At 43.2% G+C, this 18862-nt stretch overlaps 1 protein-coding gene across 1 annotated transcript in view; it reads right to left on the reverse strand.

The window, feature by feature from the left end:
* Positions 1-18536, reverse strand: part of CSF2RB (colony stimulating factor 2 receptor subunit beta) — a 78631-nt gene extending 60095 nt beyond the window's left edge. The window contains exons 1-10 of the mRNA XM_044300460.1: positions 18415-18536; positions 15656-15728; positions 12392-12521; positions 11502-11671; positions 10017-10171; positions 8479-8644; positions 6585-6741; positions 3680-3840; positions 1525-1655; positions 776-968 (exon numbers count right to left, since the gene is read on the reverse strand). Coding sequence (XP_044156395.1) covers positions 776-968; positions 1525-1655; positions 3680-3840; positions 6585-6741; positions 8479-8644; positions 10017-10171; positions 11502-11671; positions 12392-12521; positions 15656-15716 — 1324 coding nt within the window. The 5' untranslated portion in view covers positions 15717-15728; positions 18415-18536. The remainder of the gene's footprint in view (positions 1-775; positions 969-1524; positions 1656-3679; positions 3841-6584; positions 6742-8478; positions 8645-10016; positions 10172-11501; positions 11672-12391; positions 12522-15655; positions 15729-18414) is intronic.
* Between the last annotated feature and the right edge of the window lie 326 nt (positions 18537-18862).

Genomic DNA, 18862 nt, shown 5'->3' on the forward strand with positions numbered 1-18862 from the left:
CACAGTACAGTAATACACTGGTATAGATCATACCAGTGTATTACTGTATTGCGGCGGCAGCAGGGAGCGCACGGCGTCATAGCAACCAGTGACGCCGTGCGCTCCTGCTCTCAGGAGGGATCCAGGCCGCGGTTCCACGGCCCGCACACGGCTGTGAAACACGGCCGTGTGCATGGGGCCTTATCAGTAAGATAAGAACTGAGCTATAATGTGTGTTTAGGAGCTCAGAGATCAGAGATAAGGAGCCTGTCAGTTCCCCAAATGACAGAAGAAAAAAAAATGAAAATTCAGAGGTTGCTTCTAGAGCATCTCAGCTCTGTACAGAAAAAAGGGCTCCATATTTTTAATAAAGACCAATTGAAAAAATGATTATTTTTAGCTCAAAATGAGTACAATGCAATAATTTAAAAAAATTGCCCTAAAGGTACATAACCTTTAAAACTAACATGTGGATCCTGATATCTGTCATTAGGGATGATCTGAAGGCCTCTTAATAAATTAAATTGTCTATGGGACAAGAAACTAGCTATACATTAAAATAGGCCACATTCCAACTTCCAATGACCAGTAGGAGGCAGCATACTCTACTGTAGATTTGGCCACCAAATTATTTTTTGTCCCCTGCCAAATATAGATTAGTGGCTGTTGTGTGAAGAGAACAATGAGACTGTTACTATGTATGTTATGATTATTATTATTCTTTGAAGCGTTACATGACCATTAATTAGAGGTAAAGAGGATATAATGTGGACATCATGTCAGCAATTGACCTCACCTGTGTCAGTTGTCCATGAATAGCTCTGACTCCAGTCGCTCCATGGCCCATTGTATCCAGAACCATCATCAGGCTTTGCTCGCACCTTAGCTATGTAATTAGTTGAGCTCAATAGTTCAGAATTTGGAATGTAATATTCAGGCACATTACCAGACACATTAACCAGTAAGAGATCAGGACATTCTTCATCTCCCTACAGGTAAAAACACGATTAATAGTGCCACCTTACATAGTATATAATGACAATGACTAGAGGCACCCTACAGGTATAAAGTGTCACTCTACAGGTAGAGTGACAATGGCTACAGTCACATTACAGGTATAAAGTATCACTCTACAGGTACAGTGACAATCACTACTTTCACACTACAGGTATAAAGTATCACTCTACAGGTATAATGGCAATGAACAGTCATGCCACAGATATAAAGTATCACTCTGCAAGTATAATAGCAATTACTGTAGTCACTCTACAGGTATAAAGAGTCACTCTGCAGGTATAATGACAATGAACATTCACTCTACATGTATAAAGTATCACTCTACAATTATAATAGCAATTACTTTACAGGTATAAAAAGTCACTATAGCTAAAATGACAGTGACGAGAGTCACTCTACAGGTATAAAGTATGAATCTACAGGTATAATGACAATGATTATAGTCACTCTACAGATATAACGGCAACAAATTTGTCAGAATCACCACCAGAAAAGTACAGATAAAGTGATAATAATCTGCGGGATTACTTGCTTCCAGTAGTACAACTGGTACGTCAGCTTGATGGTGGAATATGCAACCTCTGGTGGACTCCACCCCAACTTGTATTTATGGTGTATCGGTTCCTTTAGCCGGAGATGTGTGGGAGGGTCAGTCTGAACTAGAAGACATGAAAATACACTAATGTGTTAAACTAAATATAAGAAGTGGCTCTTAACTGTAACCCGACATATAAAAGTTTCTGGTTAAATTGCGATCTGCCTCATTAGACAGCTGCGATCACAGTAAGTCTGCCGAAACCAGCAGAAGCGGTCTCACTGCTTGGCATCATTGTAGCAGGGTGCTGCAACAATCCATCGCAATATAAATTGTTGTAAAGGCTGGCAGGGGAGCTCTCTTCTTCATATGAGAGCACCTCATGCTGGTCCATAAAATGAATTATAAGCCTGCACTCTCTGAATTAACCCCATACTGCCCTGACTGTTTTTCATAAAAAAAAAGTAAAAAAAAAATAATGCAAAAAAAAAAAAAAAAAATGAAAAAGTGAAATAAATGAAATAAAAAAGTACTGTGAAGCTGGCAAATCAAATTTTTCTAAACTTTGCTCATCTATAGTTATAATTATTCTTGATTTAGTCTTTTTATATTCTTGGGGATTTATCATGTGTGTATAAATTGCCTTTTCTTTGGATGTAGGGCTATTTTTTAAAATGTCTTTGATCCCCCTTAGTGTCAGATAGTTGCCGGACGTGCACCTATCTCCAGAACGGGCATGCTCAGCTATTTTCGGAAGTCCTATAGAAGCAAATGGAGAGCTCTATTTACTTCTACAGGACGGCCAGAGATAGCCGAGCCAGCACTCGGTTATTTTTCGGCAGTCCCATAGAGATTAATGGAGGGGGTCATGCATCCGTGGCTCACAAATGGGTGTTCCATTTTGGAGACCCGCACCTATCTGACATTGGTGGCATATCCTAACGATACAGTCCCTTTAATGGGTTAGATGATAGGATGATAAGAATAAATGTAGTTGCTGTGATTTAAGACTTGTTTAATGCAGTTTATAGCTATGAGTTGTTGTTTTTTTGCTTTCTTTGCTTACAGCACCAGGATGGCGTGGGATGGGTGTATTGGGTTGTGTGTTTTTTGAGACTATATATTAATTATTTTTTTAATTAAGTAGATTTTTGTGTTTTTCAATGACTCTTGCCATAAATGGCTGAAAACTTATATAGGGTCATATCTCCACTATACCAAAATTTTGAAATGCCAACCTACAGTTGTAGCAGTCTTTAATGCAACACTTAAAGTGCATTAGAGTGCATTAAATACATAATTGCAGTAGACTTTAAACTGACACTTAACACAACAAAAGCCATTGAAAGCCAAGATAACGTCTATGGTATCTTAAGTCTTTTTAATGCAGCGCAAGTGTCAAATTAACCAGTGCTTTATCTGTACACAGATCCAGATCTGTTGGCAGATAAAACCATTCACTGGAGTCTGTCCTAAATGGACCATATGTGGTCATCAATCATCTCAGCAACACGGTCCACCTTGAATATGATAAATATCAGAATTGTTCTGAATGAACCGATACCACCAGGTACCGTTGGTAGAGTTTGTGGCTCTACAATGGGAGATTACTTCAATGGTGCTATTCATGTAAAATAGAATATGTAAACATATGTATAAAACAGTGTAATGAGAAAATAATGTAAATGACAAAAGAATGACAGAGGCCATTATAAAAGAAAAAAAAGGCTCTGTCCCTAGGAGCCTGCCATCTAAAGGTAACAGGAGAAAGAGACAGAAGAGGGGTCGGTAGGAACTATATAAGAATTATGTATGTTGTGCTACTGGAGAGGTAGGTCGTACGCTTGTCTGAAGAGGTGAGTATCTTGGTTGCTTCCGAAAGCTTAAAGGGTAGGAAATAGTCCTATGGGTTGGGGTATTGAGTCCTGAAAGCAGATACAACAGGAGGAGTCCTGGAGACGAGAATGTGAGGACCAGACAAGGAGAGGAGACAAAGACAGCAGTGGAACGTGAAGATGTTGCAGTAGTCTAACTGAGATATGATCAGGATAATATGAGTAAGGAGTGTACAACCATACAGTGTATTATAACATTTCACACATTTTCTATCACTATATCACAGTACCATATAAGTAGAAGATAACTCACTATGTTCATAAGGTCTGAAATTTCTCAGTTCCTCCTGTGGTTGGACTTGAATATGAAAAGATCTGTTTGCTTGAGAAGATGGGATTTGGAATGTACAACTGTACAGTATGTAAGGAGTTCCATCTTTCATTTGACGTGACAGGTTATTGCATGGCTTCCTCCTGCACAAAAAGACACACATCCTCTATTAAAGAAAAGAGCTAGAATTATGTAACTACATGTCCCAACATTCATTGATTTCTGCAACTTTACAGTAATTTGGTGTAACATCAAAAAGGATAGAGCTTATCAAAGATGTTATATATGAATTTACACAACTAGAAAATGACAGGCTCCTGCATACAGTTGTAGATTTTCAAAGAGATTTACAAACATGAATAAACTCCATAAGCTCCTGAGCCCCAGTGCAATTTTCTTTTTGCGGATCCGCAAAACACGGATACCAGCCATGTGTGTTCCGCATTTTGCAGAACAGAACGTCCTGCCCTCTATAGAACTGTCCTATCCTTATCCGTAATATGGGCAAGAATAGAACATGTTCAATTTTTTTTTTTTGCGGGGCCACGGAACGGACATCATTGAAGCCAAGGGGTCCGCATCCTACCCCCAAAAGTCTACCCACATTGTAGTCTGTAGGCTGGAAGTGGTCCAGGACAGTGGCGTACGTAGAGAAGTAAGGGCCCATAGCAAGGATCAATCCAGGCCCCCCCACACAGGACAGAAGGGTTTCTGCCTAAACCCTTTTCAATGACCCTTGAGCCATATTTACACTACTTCATTTGCTAAAAGTTGTTACTTTAGAGGGTAGAGTCCTGACCAAGTTTTCACCTCCAGTAGAAGAGGGCACCATAGCAGTCACATGGTCTGCCACTATGGTAGTTACACCCCTGGTCCAGGACTCCAGAACCACTTGCATTATCCAGGGTTATGTCTATCTTTGGAGCAAGTACTTTTTTCAACAGGTCCAATCAGTGACAGAAGTCTGTAAGAGGCAGCCCTGATCATCCAGCAACATTTCCAACACATATATATATATATAGCAAACTGTCATGTTTCCCTCCAGCCACCAGAGGCCACTGTGGCTGAGTAGGACAGTGAGAGGAGTTGTTTCCAGAGGACAAGGAGTTAAGTGTTTTTCCCGGGCTGAGCAGAGAGCCTGGGCTGAAGGTGTCTGAGTACACAGGAAGAAGGATGCTGTGCACTGAGAGGGAGATCCACAGGGAAGATTAGAGTGATTGCTCCCTGCCTGCTGACACAGTATCTGGGACATTAGAGTGTGTTTGCTCTCTGACTGAGCTGATGTGTCCTGGTGTAGAAGAGAGACTGCTGTAGTGTGAGGCACTTACCAGAGGAACTGTGAGTGAATTCCAGGCCCTGCCTGATTACACGTCCAGAGCTGCTGATTATCTCTAACCAGAGTTACAGAGACTACAAAGAGAGGCCAGAGCTGAGCCACGCTGAAGCAAGCAATCAAGCAAGCAAGCAACCAGATCGGGACCCAGACTGTACCTGCCTGCATGTGCGGACACCGAACTGTGAGTGCACTGATGCTAACCTGAGCTAGGGCATAGTGGAATAGGATTTAGTTTAGTGCACCGTAGAGGTGCACCCCGGGTAGCGGGGACAGATAGGACTACCTAGAAGAGAGTAGCCTGCTATTGTCTGTACTTGTGTTTGTGATTCATTTGTGTTCTTTATGCAAATTTCCATTATCTTTATTGTGAATTCCCAAGCTGTTCATATTGTAAATCTGCTTCTCCGGCAGTTAGAGTTCTCTTTTAATAAAGCCGGTTTCTACTTCAGCCTCCTTGTCTGCTGCACTGTACTTGAGTCCTGCTCTACGGTCTCTTCCTCTGCTGACCGTTACAAGTCCACAGCAGGTCTATGGTAAAGGCAGTGGTCCATAACCACCCTGTTGCATCTCAGGGTCACTACTCTTCTCAGCAGGCCCAACTAAAGCCACAAATCCTCCTCAATGGTAGCTAGCTCAGGCAGGTGTGCCTTAGGTCAACAGCACTGTGCCATACATTGACTGACCATTAGGAGCTGGGAGCTCCTCCTATTTATGACCTAGCCTCATCTAGAAAGCAAGCAGGAGCGTAGCTATAGGGGAAGCAGGGGAAGCGGCTGCTTTGGAACCTGAACTCAGAAGGGGCCCACTTAGGAGGAGAACTACAGTAACAGATTTTACTGTCAGGGTCCCCTAAGCAGTATGTACACAATGACATTATATACAGTGACATTGTAGGAAATGGACGGACCGGCTGCCGGGCCTCGTCTGAGAGGGCAATCTTGACTAGTCACAGGAGTGGGGGCTGCACAGGAGTCGGGAGTTGTGAAGAAGTTGCTGGGGGAGAAAGGCTCATTAAAAAAATTGCTGGTTACGCCCCTGAAAGCAAGTAAACCCTGCATTAGCGCTTCTTCAATTCAATGTGCTTTTATTCCCATAACATAAATCGTTACATTAGGACACATTTTGGCCCATCCTGATCCTTTCTCAGCATATTGAAGTGAAGAAGAGCCAGTGCTGGGATTACTTGCTTTTTGAAAAGACGAGAAATGCATCCCTTCTACGTGCACCGCCAGTCCCGAGTGCAAACCCATCCCATTACTAGCCCCATCTAGACACAACCTGTGATGTGCAACACTAGTGCATTGGCACGTGTGACCCCTAACCTCAACGAACCTGTGTGCCTACAACTACACAGCATTATCACCTTAAGGGCACAGAACACACCAATTGACATATAAGGCACCACCTTACTCACCTACCATATGCCATTTATAACACAGGTTTCTTCTTATGTGGAACATGGGCCAATCTCAAGCACCAGAGCCTAGGTGCGGCTGCTACGACTGCACCCCCCATAGCCACAGTACATCTCTGAATAAACTCATAACTTACTCATGAATAGACGTCTTGGTTGTACCATAATCAGCACCATCCGTGTAGTATAACACATAGGACATGGACCTCAGCTCTTTTCTCACTTCCCAGCTGCACTTCATCTGTGTAAGGCCATCATATTCACAGTGCAGGTTTTGAGGGCTAGCTCTGTCCTCTGAGGAAACAACACATTCTGAAGAGTTGTGTGGTAAATCAATAACTAACTAATAACTAAATAAGTAATAATTAACAATAAAAAATGAAATGTGTAATTTCCCTATGACTGATGTATAATATCTCTTTGGGCACTATACGTCTTCAGAGTACATTACCAGTTGCCAACACAACGCATGGACACGGGTGGGAGTCACTCATCAGGAGATTTCATGATTTCATTACATGTATGTGGATGTCTCCAGAAATTTGGTAGTTTGTTAAAGACACGGATTGACATTAATGTATTCAAGGGCCTATGTTGGAGGTAGTAGTTTACTGTAATCAGTATTCAATAATTCAATACCATTCACAGGGGCTCTCGGGTTTCCGAAGATGACAGCAGCTGAGACTGCATTATGAGTCCCTCACCCTTCATATAACAGCATGAATAATAAGTCTGCATTCATTAGGGCTGGCTAATCACTTAATTTACTTTAGGGTATACACAGTAAAGAAAAACTTGTCCTGGACTTCTGCTCACATGATGATGGGGATGGTCACCACAGGAACCAACATGAGGACCAGCAGCAGACAATCTCGTCTGAAGCCTTCAGTAGAACAGGACTCACTACGGGAGCTTATCACTTTTGTGGGCGATTTCACAAGTAACTTACGGAATTGTTTCATCAAGACAACCCCTCTCCATACGTTATATAAGGGCATATGGACAACATAGAGGGGGAGGGTCAGTAACTCTCTAACCTGGTTCATTCTTTAGACAGTTATTCATTTGAATGGCTGTGTGTAGATAGAACATTTTCTTGTAGAGAAATGTGCAGCCAACAGCAACAAAATAGTTTGTTTTGATGGGTGTCAGACCTCATTAAAGGGCATCTATCAGCAGATTTGTACCGGGCTGCCCCCGTTGCTCCTTAAGCCTCATTTGCTTATATTAAAGGCATAATTTTTCTCAGTAATGCGGACACATATGAACATGGAACTAACACAGATGTCTTCAGCTGCCAAGCGCACATGTAACAGGTCAGCTAAGATGGCACAACCTCTGAGCATTTGTTCTGGAGGGTCACTATATCCCAGCTGACACCACTTTGGTGGGAGACTATAAATACAAATAACATCTAGAAAAGAGTAAAGAGGTTCTCCAGGACTTTGATGACAATCCTCAGTAGGAATCCGGCCTCCGACCACCCTGTCTCCACAGCTGTGTCTGACCCTCCTTTTCCAATAACCCACTGAGGTTTGTAAGGTCTAACATTGTCCTTTCTATGGTTGTCTGATAAACCAGAATATTTAACCCAGGTTCACAGACTACATACCGTACATGCGAAATCTACCTGGTTATACAGAAATATGTTGTCCACGTGTTGGATAAACTGCAGATAAAAGAAATATCACATCCACACACTGCAAGCTTCAGAAATGGAATCCACACATAACTTTACATGCGGTGTGTATTTCAGATCTGCAATGCAGAGGGTGAAATTCCTTGCAAACCCACAGCAATTAGGCTGTGAATTCTGAAACATGATCCATACTATCTGGTTCTGATTGTTCGGAATACCTGCAGATGCGCTGTGGATATTTTCCGCTGTGGATAATCTGCAGCTGACCCATTCTGTGTGGACATACACTAACAGTCGTGATAAGATTTGCAGAGCAGTAACTGGGAATATGTTTTTAGTTTGTACTGGTAGTATTGCTCTTTGATTATATGTCTGTTTTGTCCAAAAAATACCTTCTTCGGGCATCATCCATGCTATATGGTTACTCCAGGCACTCCGATACAGTTGTTCTTGGTCTGGTACAGAACGGACTCTGAATAGGTAGGTGCTCCCTGGAACAAAAAGCTGAGGACTGAAGCTGATTTCTGTCTTTCCCATAACATTAAGTACAGCTGCATCCTGAAAAGTAAAGATTCAAATTATATACCGCCTGCAAATAGGAAAAGTCCCACTAATGAGACAATTATTAAAGGAACACTGTCACCTGGGTTTTGGGTATAGAGCTGCGGACATGCGCTGCTAGATTGTCGCTAGCTCGTCCGCAATATACATTCCTCATAGCTCTCAGTGCTTTTATTTTGCTAAAAAAAAGATTTTTTATATATGTAAATGAGGCAAGTAAGGAGCCCAGGGGGCTGTTACTAACGTTTCACGAGCCCAGTCACAGCCACTTTGAAGAAGCCAGCACCGCCCCGCATCCTCCGAATCTACTCCTTACTCCCCTGATGTCACATAGTTGAAGCGCCGCAATTTTGTGCGTGCCCACTGCGCATGCGCCACCTCTCGCATCGCGAGATTACGGCGCTCTAACTTTGTGATGTCGGGGAGCAAGGAGGAGATTCGGAGGATGCAGGCGGTGCTGGGCGCCCTTTACAGTGGGCATGGCTGGGCTCCTGAAACGTAACAAAAAAGTAACAGCCCCTTGGGTTCCTTACTTGCCTCATTTACATATATATAAATCCCTTTTTTAGCAAAATAAAAGCACTGAGAGCTATGGGAAATGTATATTGCGGACGTGCTAGCGGTGATCTATTTTTTTGGCTACCAAGGGGGCCCTCAGGTCGGGGTCTGGCACTGCGAGCACTGCCGCCATTTTACACAGAAGTCGACTAACAAGTGGTGCTGTCCTGTCTTCACTTTCACGAGCGGTGATCTAGCAGCGCATGTCCGCAGCTCTATACCCAAAATCTAGGTGACAGTGTCCCTTTAAGATATACAACATTGTGGAGGTTAAATGCTTCCTTTCTACAAAAAGGGTCTGTGTCTGGTTCTAATCTTGTGTCTGTGCACTGTACCTGGTACTATTATTGTGTCTATGTACTATGCCTGGTACTATTATTTTGTCTGTGTGATTTTCCTTGTACTATTATCGTGTCTATGCACTGTGCTTGGTACTTTTATTGTGTCTATGTACTACACCTGGTACTATTATTTTCTCTATGTACTTTGCCTTGTGCTATTATTGTGCCTATGCAATGTGACTGGTTCTATTGTTATGTCTATTTACTATGCCTGGTACTATTATTTTGTCTATGCACTTTGGCTGGTATTATCTTTGTGTGTATGTACTATGCCTGGTACTATTTTTGTGTTTATGCACTGTGGCTGGTATTATGCTATCTATACACTTTGTCCATTACTATTACTGCACTTGTGTATTATGCCTGGTGCTGTTATTGTATCTCTTCACTGTATGACAATGACTGGCACTGATGTGGTTCCACATCACCCCCAACCCAACTCCCAGACCCCATAGCAGTTATAAGCATACCTCCCAAGTCTCCCAGTCCTTTCTATAGTATGCGATTTGGTACAGTAGAAGTCTAGGGTAGGAAACATTATCAGGCATCCTCCAGCGTAGAGTTATTGAACTGTTTCTTGAGCCAGACTTTTGGACCATTAACCCTTCTGGTGGTAGCATCCGAACTGGAAAATAAACAAAACATGATTTATTGTTAATGGACGATATGCAACTGGTGTGCTCCTTCTTTCTACAATGTTCATCTTTTACAAGCCTTCCATAGCTGTATTTTGTGAATTTTCCCAAATCATTGACAGGTGACTTTAGATACCAGTCCACCAGTCTTGGTTCCAATTTAGTTCAGGTAAAAATGTGGTTAGCGTTAGATTTTTTTCTTCAAGGAAGTCAATGGTGTATTGAGAGGATATGCCATCTATGTCTGATTGGTGGGGGTGACCAACCATGTGGCCTCCTGAATAGACAGGAGAAGTAATGGCATGTCTCTTTCCTAGCCATTAGTGGAAGTCACTATGGTCAGACCCTTACAGATTGGACATTGATTCCATATCCTAGCTCCCAATGCTTGTTTTCAAGCAACTCATTTAAAGGGAGTATTTCACCTATACTGACCATTATAGAACACTAACACCATTACCAGCATTATAGTCCCATATTAGAATGCTACTTACTGTTTAGCTGTCCGTTGCTTATTTTCTTAAAAAAACACTTTTATTCAATATGCAAATTAGGTCTGAAGGTGCCCAGGGGCGGCGTTCAAGCGGCCGGTGGCCAGGCCCCTCGTTGCTATTCATATGAAACCCCTCCCCTTTCGCCCCTCTGGCCCGCCCTAGGTCCTTCAAAAATCTAGCGCCAGCGCCATTCACAAGATTTCCTACGCCTGCGCACTTCATTCCCCATTCCGGCACAAGCGCATTAAACGCTCTTGTGCCTCTGCCCATAATGGGGAATGAAGTGCGCAGGTGCGGCGAATCTTGTGAATGGCACTGGCGCTGGATTTCTGAAGTACCCAGGGTGGGCCAGAGGGGTGAAAGGGGAGGGGTTTCATATGAATAACGACGAGGGGCCTGGCCACCGGCCGCTTGAACGCCGCCCCGGGCACCTTCAGACCTAATTTGCATATTTAATACAAGTGTTTTTTTAAAGAAAATAAGCAACGGACAGCTAAACAGTAAGTAGCATTCTAATATGGTAATGGTGTTAGTGTTCTATAATGGTCAGTATAGGCGAAAGACTCCCTTTAAGCAAATGGATTCTGAAGTTCATTTTCATTAATTCACTAATCTAATTTATCAGTGCAAACTATCCTTTTACATTGGGCCTCTTCTTTGATTGACCACTGGGTGTTCATTTCAAAGTGGTGTCACTGTACTGTTATAGGGGCTGGAGCTTCATTTCTGTAATACAGTTCTCTCATTCACATGCTCATCTTTACAGCCAGCATCACATATAATATTTATTTTCCATTGCCTATGGATTTGTTGTCTATTACCTTACCATTTGAGTTAGGGATGATGTGAGTATTTCTACTCACATCACGTTTTGGTAGGAAGGTGTATGTGGTAGTCATTGTATAGATGAACTTTTCATTTATTCGACAAGTCATATATAATTCCCCATCTTTTATCTCACCAGAGTCATCTGGTTCACAGAGCGGACTTCCACTGCTGCAATTGGGAAGAAAGAAAATATAGAAATTATGATCTTACTTTATATAATTCCCCTGCTTAACAAATTGTGTATGGTGGGTTTCAAGTTATTTCTCGCTAATACTTATAGGAGTGCTGGTGATTATGGATGGTGATTGTCTCCTGGAAATTTAGAAATTCCACCCAATTTTGACATGATACCATGACTACAGCCCAGTTTTCCCCTGGAAGGGTTGGGCGGGAGGCGTACCAGTTAAAGGGGTCAACTGATCCCCATATGTCTGGCACACTGATGATTTTTTTCTAGTAGAGATTCAGCAATCTATGCACTTTGCCAGCAGCCGCAGGAGAAATGCAGTATTACATGGCAGCCATTGAGATCAATATCAGTGCACATAATAGATGAGCAGCTCTAGTCCATCATGGAGACCCTCTGCTCGTCATCGGCTTTCTGCTCTGGTTCTTGGAGGAGGGTCCCAAGTGGAAGACCCATCAGTATGAAGTACATATAGTCTTAAAAGAAAGTGGACAAGGCACCGTCATCGGACAACACCTTTCACAGACACAATGTAAATCCCCATGGTTCATGAGCAGATTGGCCCAACAGAGTACCGTAGAATCTTCCAGTGGTCTTACACAAATGATAACTAACATTAGCTACTGTCCAATCATGAAACAAAGCCATAATTGCTTCCAAAGCTTCCTCTGGAGTTTTTAAGTCTTTCACACAAGAAATACCTGGTCACATCACTCCAGTAGATTAGGTTCATGGGGAGCAGTTCATGAGCTTCTGCACTTATTTTCCATTGACACCGCCAGTGTGTTTTGTAGTTGTTGACACAAGTAAGAGAATCCAGAACTGCAGAACCTAATAAGTAACGTAAGGCAGATGTCTAAATAGGAACCAGGCTCTTATTTATTAAGTGCTATGATAGAATAGGCAGAAAGAGTGAATAAAATATGGCAATCATAGTAACATATATGGACAGTATATAAGGCAGAAAAAAGACATTTGTCCATCCAGTTTGACCTGTCATCCTGCAAGTTGATCTAGAGGAAGGCAAAAAACAACAACTTTGAAGCCAATTTTCCCCACTTAAGGGGAAAAAAATTCCTTCCCGACTCCAATCGGCTCAGTTATCTTCTTCTAAGGCCTCCTGCACACGACCGTTGTGTGCACCCGTGGCCGTTGTCCCGTTTTCCGTTTTTTTTCACGGACCCATTGACTTTCAATGGGTCCGTGGAAAAATCGGAAAATGCACCGTTTTGCAGCCGAGGCCGTGATCCGTGTATCCTGTCCGTCAAAAAAATATGACCTGTCCTATTTTTTTGACGGACAACGGTTCACGGACCCATTCAAGTCAATGGGTCCGTGAAAGAACACGGATGCACACAAGATTGGCATCCGTGTCCGTGATCCGTGGCCGTAGGTTGCTTTCATACAGACGGATCCGAAGATCCGTCTGCATAAAAGCTTTTTCTGATCTAAGTTTTCACTTCGTGAAAACTCATTTCCGACAGTATATTCTAACACAGAAGCGTTCCCATGGTGATGGGGACGCTTCTAGTTAGAATACACTGCAAACTTTGTACAAGACTGCCCCCTGCTGCCTGGCAGCACCCGATCTCTTACAGGGGGATATGATAGCACAGTTAACCCCTTCAGGTGCGGCACCTAAAGGGGTTAATTGTACTATCATATTCCCCTGTAAGAGATCAGGGCTGCCAGGCAGCAGGGGGCAGACCCCCCCCCCTCCCCAGTTTGAATATCGTTGGTGGCACAGTGTGCGCCCACCATCGCCCCCCCCTCCCTCCCTCTATTGTAATAAATCGTTGGTGGCACAGTGTGCCCCCACCATCGCCCCCCCTCCCTCCCTCTATTGTAATAAATCGTTGGTGGCACAGTGTGCGCCCACCATCGCCCCCCCTCCCTCCCTCTATTGTAATAAATCGTTGGTGGCACAGTGTGCCAACCCCCATCGGCCCCCCCTTCCTCCCTCTATAGCTCTATAGCAGTAACAACATTGGTGGCAGTGTGCGGCCTCCCTTTTCCCCCCCCCAATCATTGGTGGCAGCGGAGTTCCGATCGGAGTCCCAGTTTAATCGCTGGGGCTCCGATCGGTAACCATGGCAACCAGGAAGCTACTGCAGCCCTGGTTGCCATGGTTACTTAGCAATAGTACAACAGTATAAGATTCATACTTACCTGCTTGCTGCTGCGATGTCTGTGAACGGCCGGGAGCTCCTCCTACTGGTAAGTGACAGTTCTTTAGCAATGCGCCGCACAGACCTTTCACTTACCAGTAGGAGGAGCTCCCGGCCGTTCACAGACATCGCAGCAGCAAGCAGGTAAGTATGAATCTTCTACTGTTGTACTATTGCTAAGTAACCATGGCAACCAGGACTGCAGTAGCGTCCTGGTTGCCATGGTTACCGATCGGAGCCCGAGCGATTAAACTGGGACTCCGATCGGAACTCCGCTGCCACCAATGATGGGGGGGGGGAATGGGAGGCCGCACACTGCCACCAATGTTGTTACTGCTATAGAGGGAGGGGGGGGCCGATGGTGGTTGGCACACTGTGCCACCAACGATTTAATACAATAGAGGGAGGGAGGGGGGGCGATGGTGGGTGCACACTGTGCCACCAACGATTTATTACAATAGAGGGAGGGAGGGGGGGGCGATGGTGGGCGCACACTGTGCCACCAACGATTTCTAACATTAGAGGGAGGAAGGGGGGGCCCGATGGGGGGCGCACACTGTGCCACCAACAATATTCAAACTGGGGAGGGGGGGGGGTCTGCCCCCTGCTGCCTGGCAGCCCTGATCTCTTACAGGGGAATATGATAGCACAATTAACCCCTTTAGGTGCCGCACCTGAAGGGGTTAATTGTGCTATCATATCCCCCTGTAAGAGATCAGGTGCTGCCAGGCAGCAGGGGGCAGTCTTGTACAAAGTTTGTAGTGTATTCTAACCTGAAGCGTCCCCATCACCATGGGAACGCCTCTGTGTTAGAATATACTGTCGGATCTGAGGTTCACGAAGTAGCTCATATCCGACAGTATATTCTAACAGAGGCGTTCCCATGGTGATGGGGACGCTTCAAGTTAAAATATACCATCGGATTGGAGAAAACTCCAATCCGATGGTATAAAAGAACTCCAGACTTTACATTGAAAGTCAATGGGGACGGATCCGTTTGAAATGGCATCATATTGTTTCAACATCAAACGGATCCGTCCCCATTGACTTGCATTGTAATTCAGGACGGATCCGTTTGGCTCCGCACGGCCAGGCGGACACCAAAACGACTTTTTTTTCATGTCCGTGGATCCTCCAAAAATCAAGGAAGACCCACGGACGAAAAAACGGTCACGGATCACGGACCCACGGACCCCGTTTTTGCGGACCGTGAAAAAAAACTGTCGTGTGCAGGAGGCCTAATGCTCCTATAAATTGACATAACTGTTATACAACTGTACAATGAGCAGATTTTGCATTATGCACAATTGTCTTGTATAGTTATAGATGGCAATGAAGACAATCAGGACGTGCATATACTTGGTACATGGTCCGAAATATGAAATACAGAGTAAGAATAAATCATGTGAGATTGTTGTGGCCATGCCCTGTGGTCTGCGCAGAGGTCATTGCGCAGGGATTGGGAAGAGATGAGCTGTGGCCATCATCTATTGTACATGGTGTGATCCTGTTTTATCTATAAGTAGGTGATACCTTTCATTGTAATCCCGCTTGTGAAGATAATGAGGTGAATGCAGAAAAGTGATCTCCACAGAACAGCAAGTGTCAGTCTATTATAAGGCTTAGTGACCAAAGTGAAAACAAGCAAGATTTCAGGAGTATGAAATGAAAAATTCAGGAAGCCCTATATTGTCAGACACATTAATACAGTATAACTTTAGTCAGCAGAGTTAATCTTTCTGTTCAGCTTGATATCAGCTGCATAGACATTTTACTAGCGAGAAATATTAGACATACCTTGTATCCCCTGTATGTATTGCAGGGTGCAGAGTAGCACAAATAGCCCCCTTGTTCCCATTTTCACTTCATCCTTAAAAGCATGAAAACGTCAACAGAGTTACAAATGTCCCCACTAAATCAGAACATGAGGACAATAAAGAAGTTATAACTTTACTAATCTCTTCCAGTCTTGCATAAAACGATCTTCCCTTTTTGTGGGTTTGTTGATCATAGAGAATTTTGTAACACAAAAACAAGAAAAAAGCAAAAAAAAATTAAGGCAAGATTTTAGTTTTTTGTCTTCAATAAATTAATAGATTTCAGTCTCGCTGTTTTCACTTTCTAGGTGGGACGTTGAGTGCAGAATAATTGGGGGAAAAATTGTCTTTTATTTTATTTTAGCACAAGGCCGCAACATAAAATGTGAAAAAAAGTGAAACGGTCTGAAGATTTTCAAATATTTGATAAAGTGCAAGGTATGTTATCGCAGCATTTTTATATGTAAAAGACTCTGGAATGTGTTGGACAAAAACTTTGATCTTTTTCATGGACCTTTTACCATTAGATTTATCTACGTGACCTGAGTAACGAAAAATAAAAGTGTACAATTTCAACAAGGTAAGGAAATTGAAGGTGAGCGGCACTGCAGGTTTTGTCAGGCTGAGTTTGCATCTAGGTTAAGGTCATGAGGTTAAATGTCTCCTTTTCTTAGGTCCCTCGCAGACGAGCGTGAGCGGATTAGGTCCGGATGCGTTGAGGATGCGTTCAGTGAAAAATGCGCGATTTCGCAAGCAAGTGCATTCAGTTTTGTATGCAATCGCGTTCAGTTGTTCAGTTTTCATCACATCGGTGCAATGCACATTGATGCGTTTTTCACGCATGTGATAAAAAACTGAAGGTTTACAAACAACATCTCTCAGCAACCATCCGTGAAAAACGCATTGCGTCCGCACTTGCTTTTCACGCAGCCCTATTCACTTCTATGGGGCCAGCAATGCGTGAAAAACTCAGAATATAGAACTTGCTGCGATTTTCACAAGTGATGCGTGAAAACCAACGCTCATGTACACAGACCCATTGAAATGAATGGGTCAGGATTCAGTGCGGTGCGCAATGCGTTTGCATCACGCATTGCACCCGCGTGGAATACTCGCTCACGTGAAAAGGGCCTTACAGACTCTTTGTACTGCACATCAATTACTGAATGAGGCTATGGGTACACTTTTCTCAACCTGTTTTTTAGAAAAGGCGCAACAAGAAAGGTAATGTTAGCCAGTCCGCAATTTACATCTCAGAAGCCTGTATACGCATTGTCTGACACCTTAGACCCCACCTAGGCCATGTACAGCCATGTAAGTGACATGTAGCAATAAAATGTTTGTCTGTTGTTACAGTATAAGGCCTTGTTCACATTTCCATTTTTCACTGATGTGTGCTGTCCGCATTTTCTGCAGACAGAACACGTACCCATTGATTTAAATGTGTCTGTTCACATTTGAGTATTTTTTTTACTGACCGTAGTTCTGTAAAAAAAAATCACGGGGACATGTCCTACTTTGATCTGTGATGCGGACCAGGCACTCCTATTGAAGTCTATGGGTCCGTGAAAATTACTGAGACAACACAGATAGCATCCGTGTTGTGTCCGTGTTGCGTCCGTTTTTCACTGAAGACTAATAGGAGAATCTTTGGAAATACATTTTCAGCTGAGCAACTTCCGTGAATTACAGATGACACATGGATGGTAAAAACAGCCCAACCACGGATCCTTCATGGACATTTTCACAGATAAAACACGTGCGCTTTTTTCATGGATGTGACACTAACACGGAAAAGTGAACAAGGTCTAAAGCAGAACAATGTGGAGTGTCATGTCATACAGCACTCTCTAAGCCGTCTCCTTCCTCTCCAGGTGTCGCATTGTATCAAATAAAACAAAAAAATTGAAACAAACAAAGTACCATGTACATCACATAAATGAGTCCAGTCCAAGAGACATATCATTTCATTGCACAGGCATTTGTACAGCATATACATCAAACATATATAAATGTTGCATATGTCACTGGGCCACGTGCCACATGGAGGACACGTAACCACCTCAGGCTACTGTTCCCCCAAACAACCCAATCAAACTGAATGTTGACAAGTGGGACAAGACGGCTTCAGTGGCTACGGGGGACCAAAAGAGCAAAAACCTAGCAACGGGGAGCAGGTATGCTTCCCTCCACAGGTCCAGCGATATGGTGGAGGGGGTATTGGCCAAAGGCCCCAAAACCTGGACAACCCTTTTAAGACTGTGAGGAAAACAACGATAATCTTTTTAATTTCTCAAATTAGTATGCTGCTGATTGTGGTTATTATGGTATGGGGGTCTAGTACCAATTTTTGACATCTGGCTCCATGCTTACTTATTATGTTGAAGACAAGCCCCTTGTGTGCAGAAACTATGCCACCAACCCAATTTTCACCTTCTATACTTTCTCTGGTAATGAAATTACAGGTGGCAAATTATATAAAACCTGACTGATTTTATGTATATAACGTGAATTCTATAAGGTTCACACAGTTCACGACATCTCACAGAATAGAAGAGCAAGTCATAGGCATGATACAAATAATAGCTATATATACAGTGTTACAAAGATGGCCGCCTTCTATTTTTACTTGAGCAAAAAAATATCCACTCTCTACTACCAGTTAGCACGTGTATTCTTATCCAATCTATTAGACAATATCATATTGTCCACTATAAGTTCCCTTATTCTTTATCTTACCTGTTTTCATCTCAAGGTCTTGATTTCTAGATGTCTATACACAGATAGCGTCAAGTAAGAATTGTGCTTGATCAGTCTTTGTGTGCGTGTACAAGAAATATGTGGTTAACTGTTTCCTGTTTGTTGCATCCACTTCTAGGAATAGGGAAGTGGCTTTATGACATTTATGATCACAAATAGGTGGGAACTTGGAAGAGAATTCTCTTCAGAATGGGGAATTCCAAGGGGTACAGTCTTATTTAAAGGGGTTGTCTTATAACTCTAGTATCGCATATGTGCAGCGAGTCCCGGAGGAGACGGTGCAGAGGATGGGAGTGGTAGGGGCCCTGATGAAGTGCTGTGTCTTGATGTACTCCCTCAGGCCATTGCTCCCTGGGGGAGCAACATATAACAGTCTCTTTTTACTAAGTGCAACATATAACTTTTGGTACGGACTCAAAGTGCAAAA

This window comes from Bufo gargarizans, chromosome 7 (genome assembly GCF_014858855.1).
Source record: "Bufo gargarizans isolate SCDJY-AF-19 chromosome 7, ASM1485885v1, whole genome shotgun sequence".
Taxonomy (NCBI): domain Eukaryota; kingdom Metazoa; phylum Chordata; class Amphibia; order Anura; family Bufonidae; genus Bufo; species Bufo gargarizans.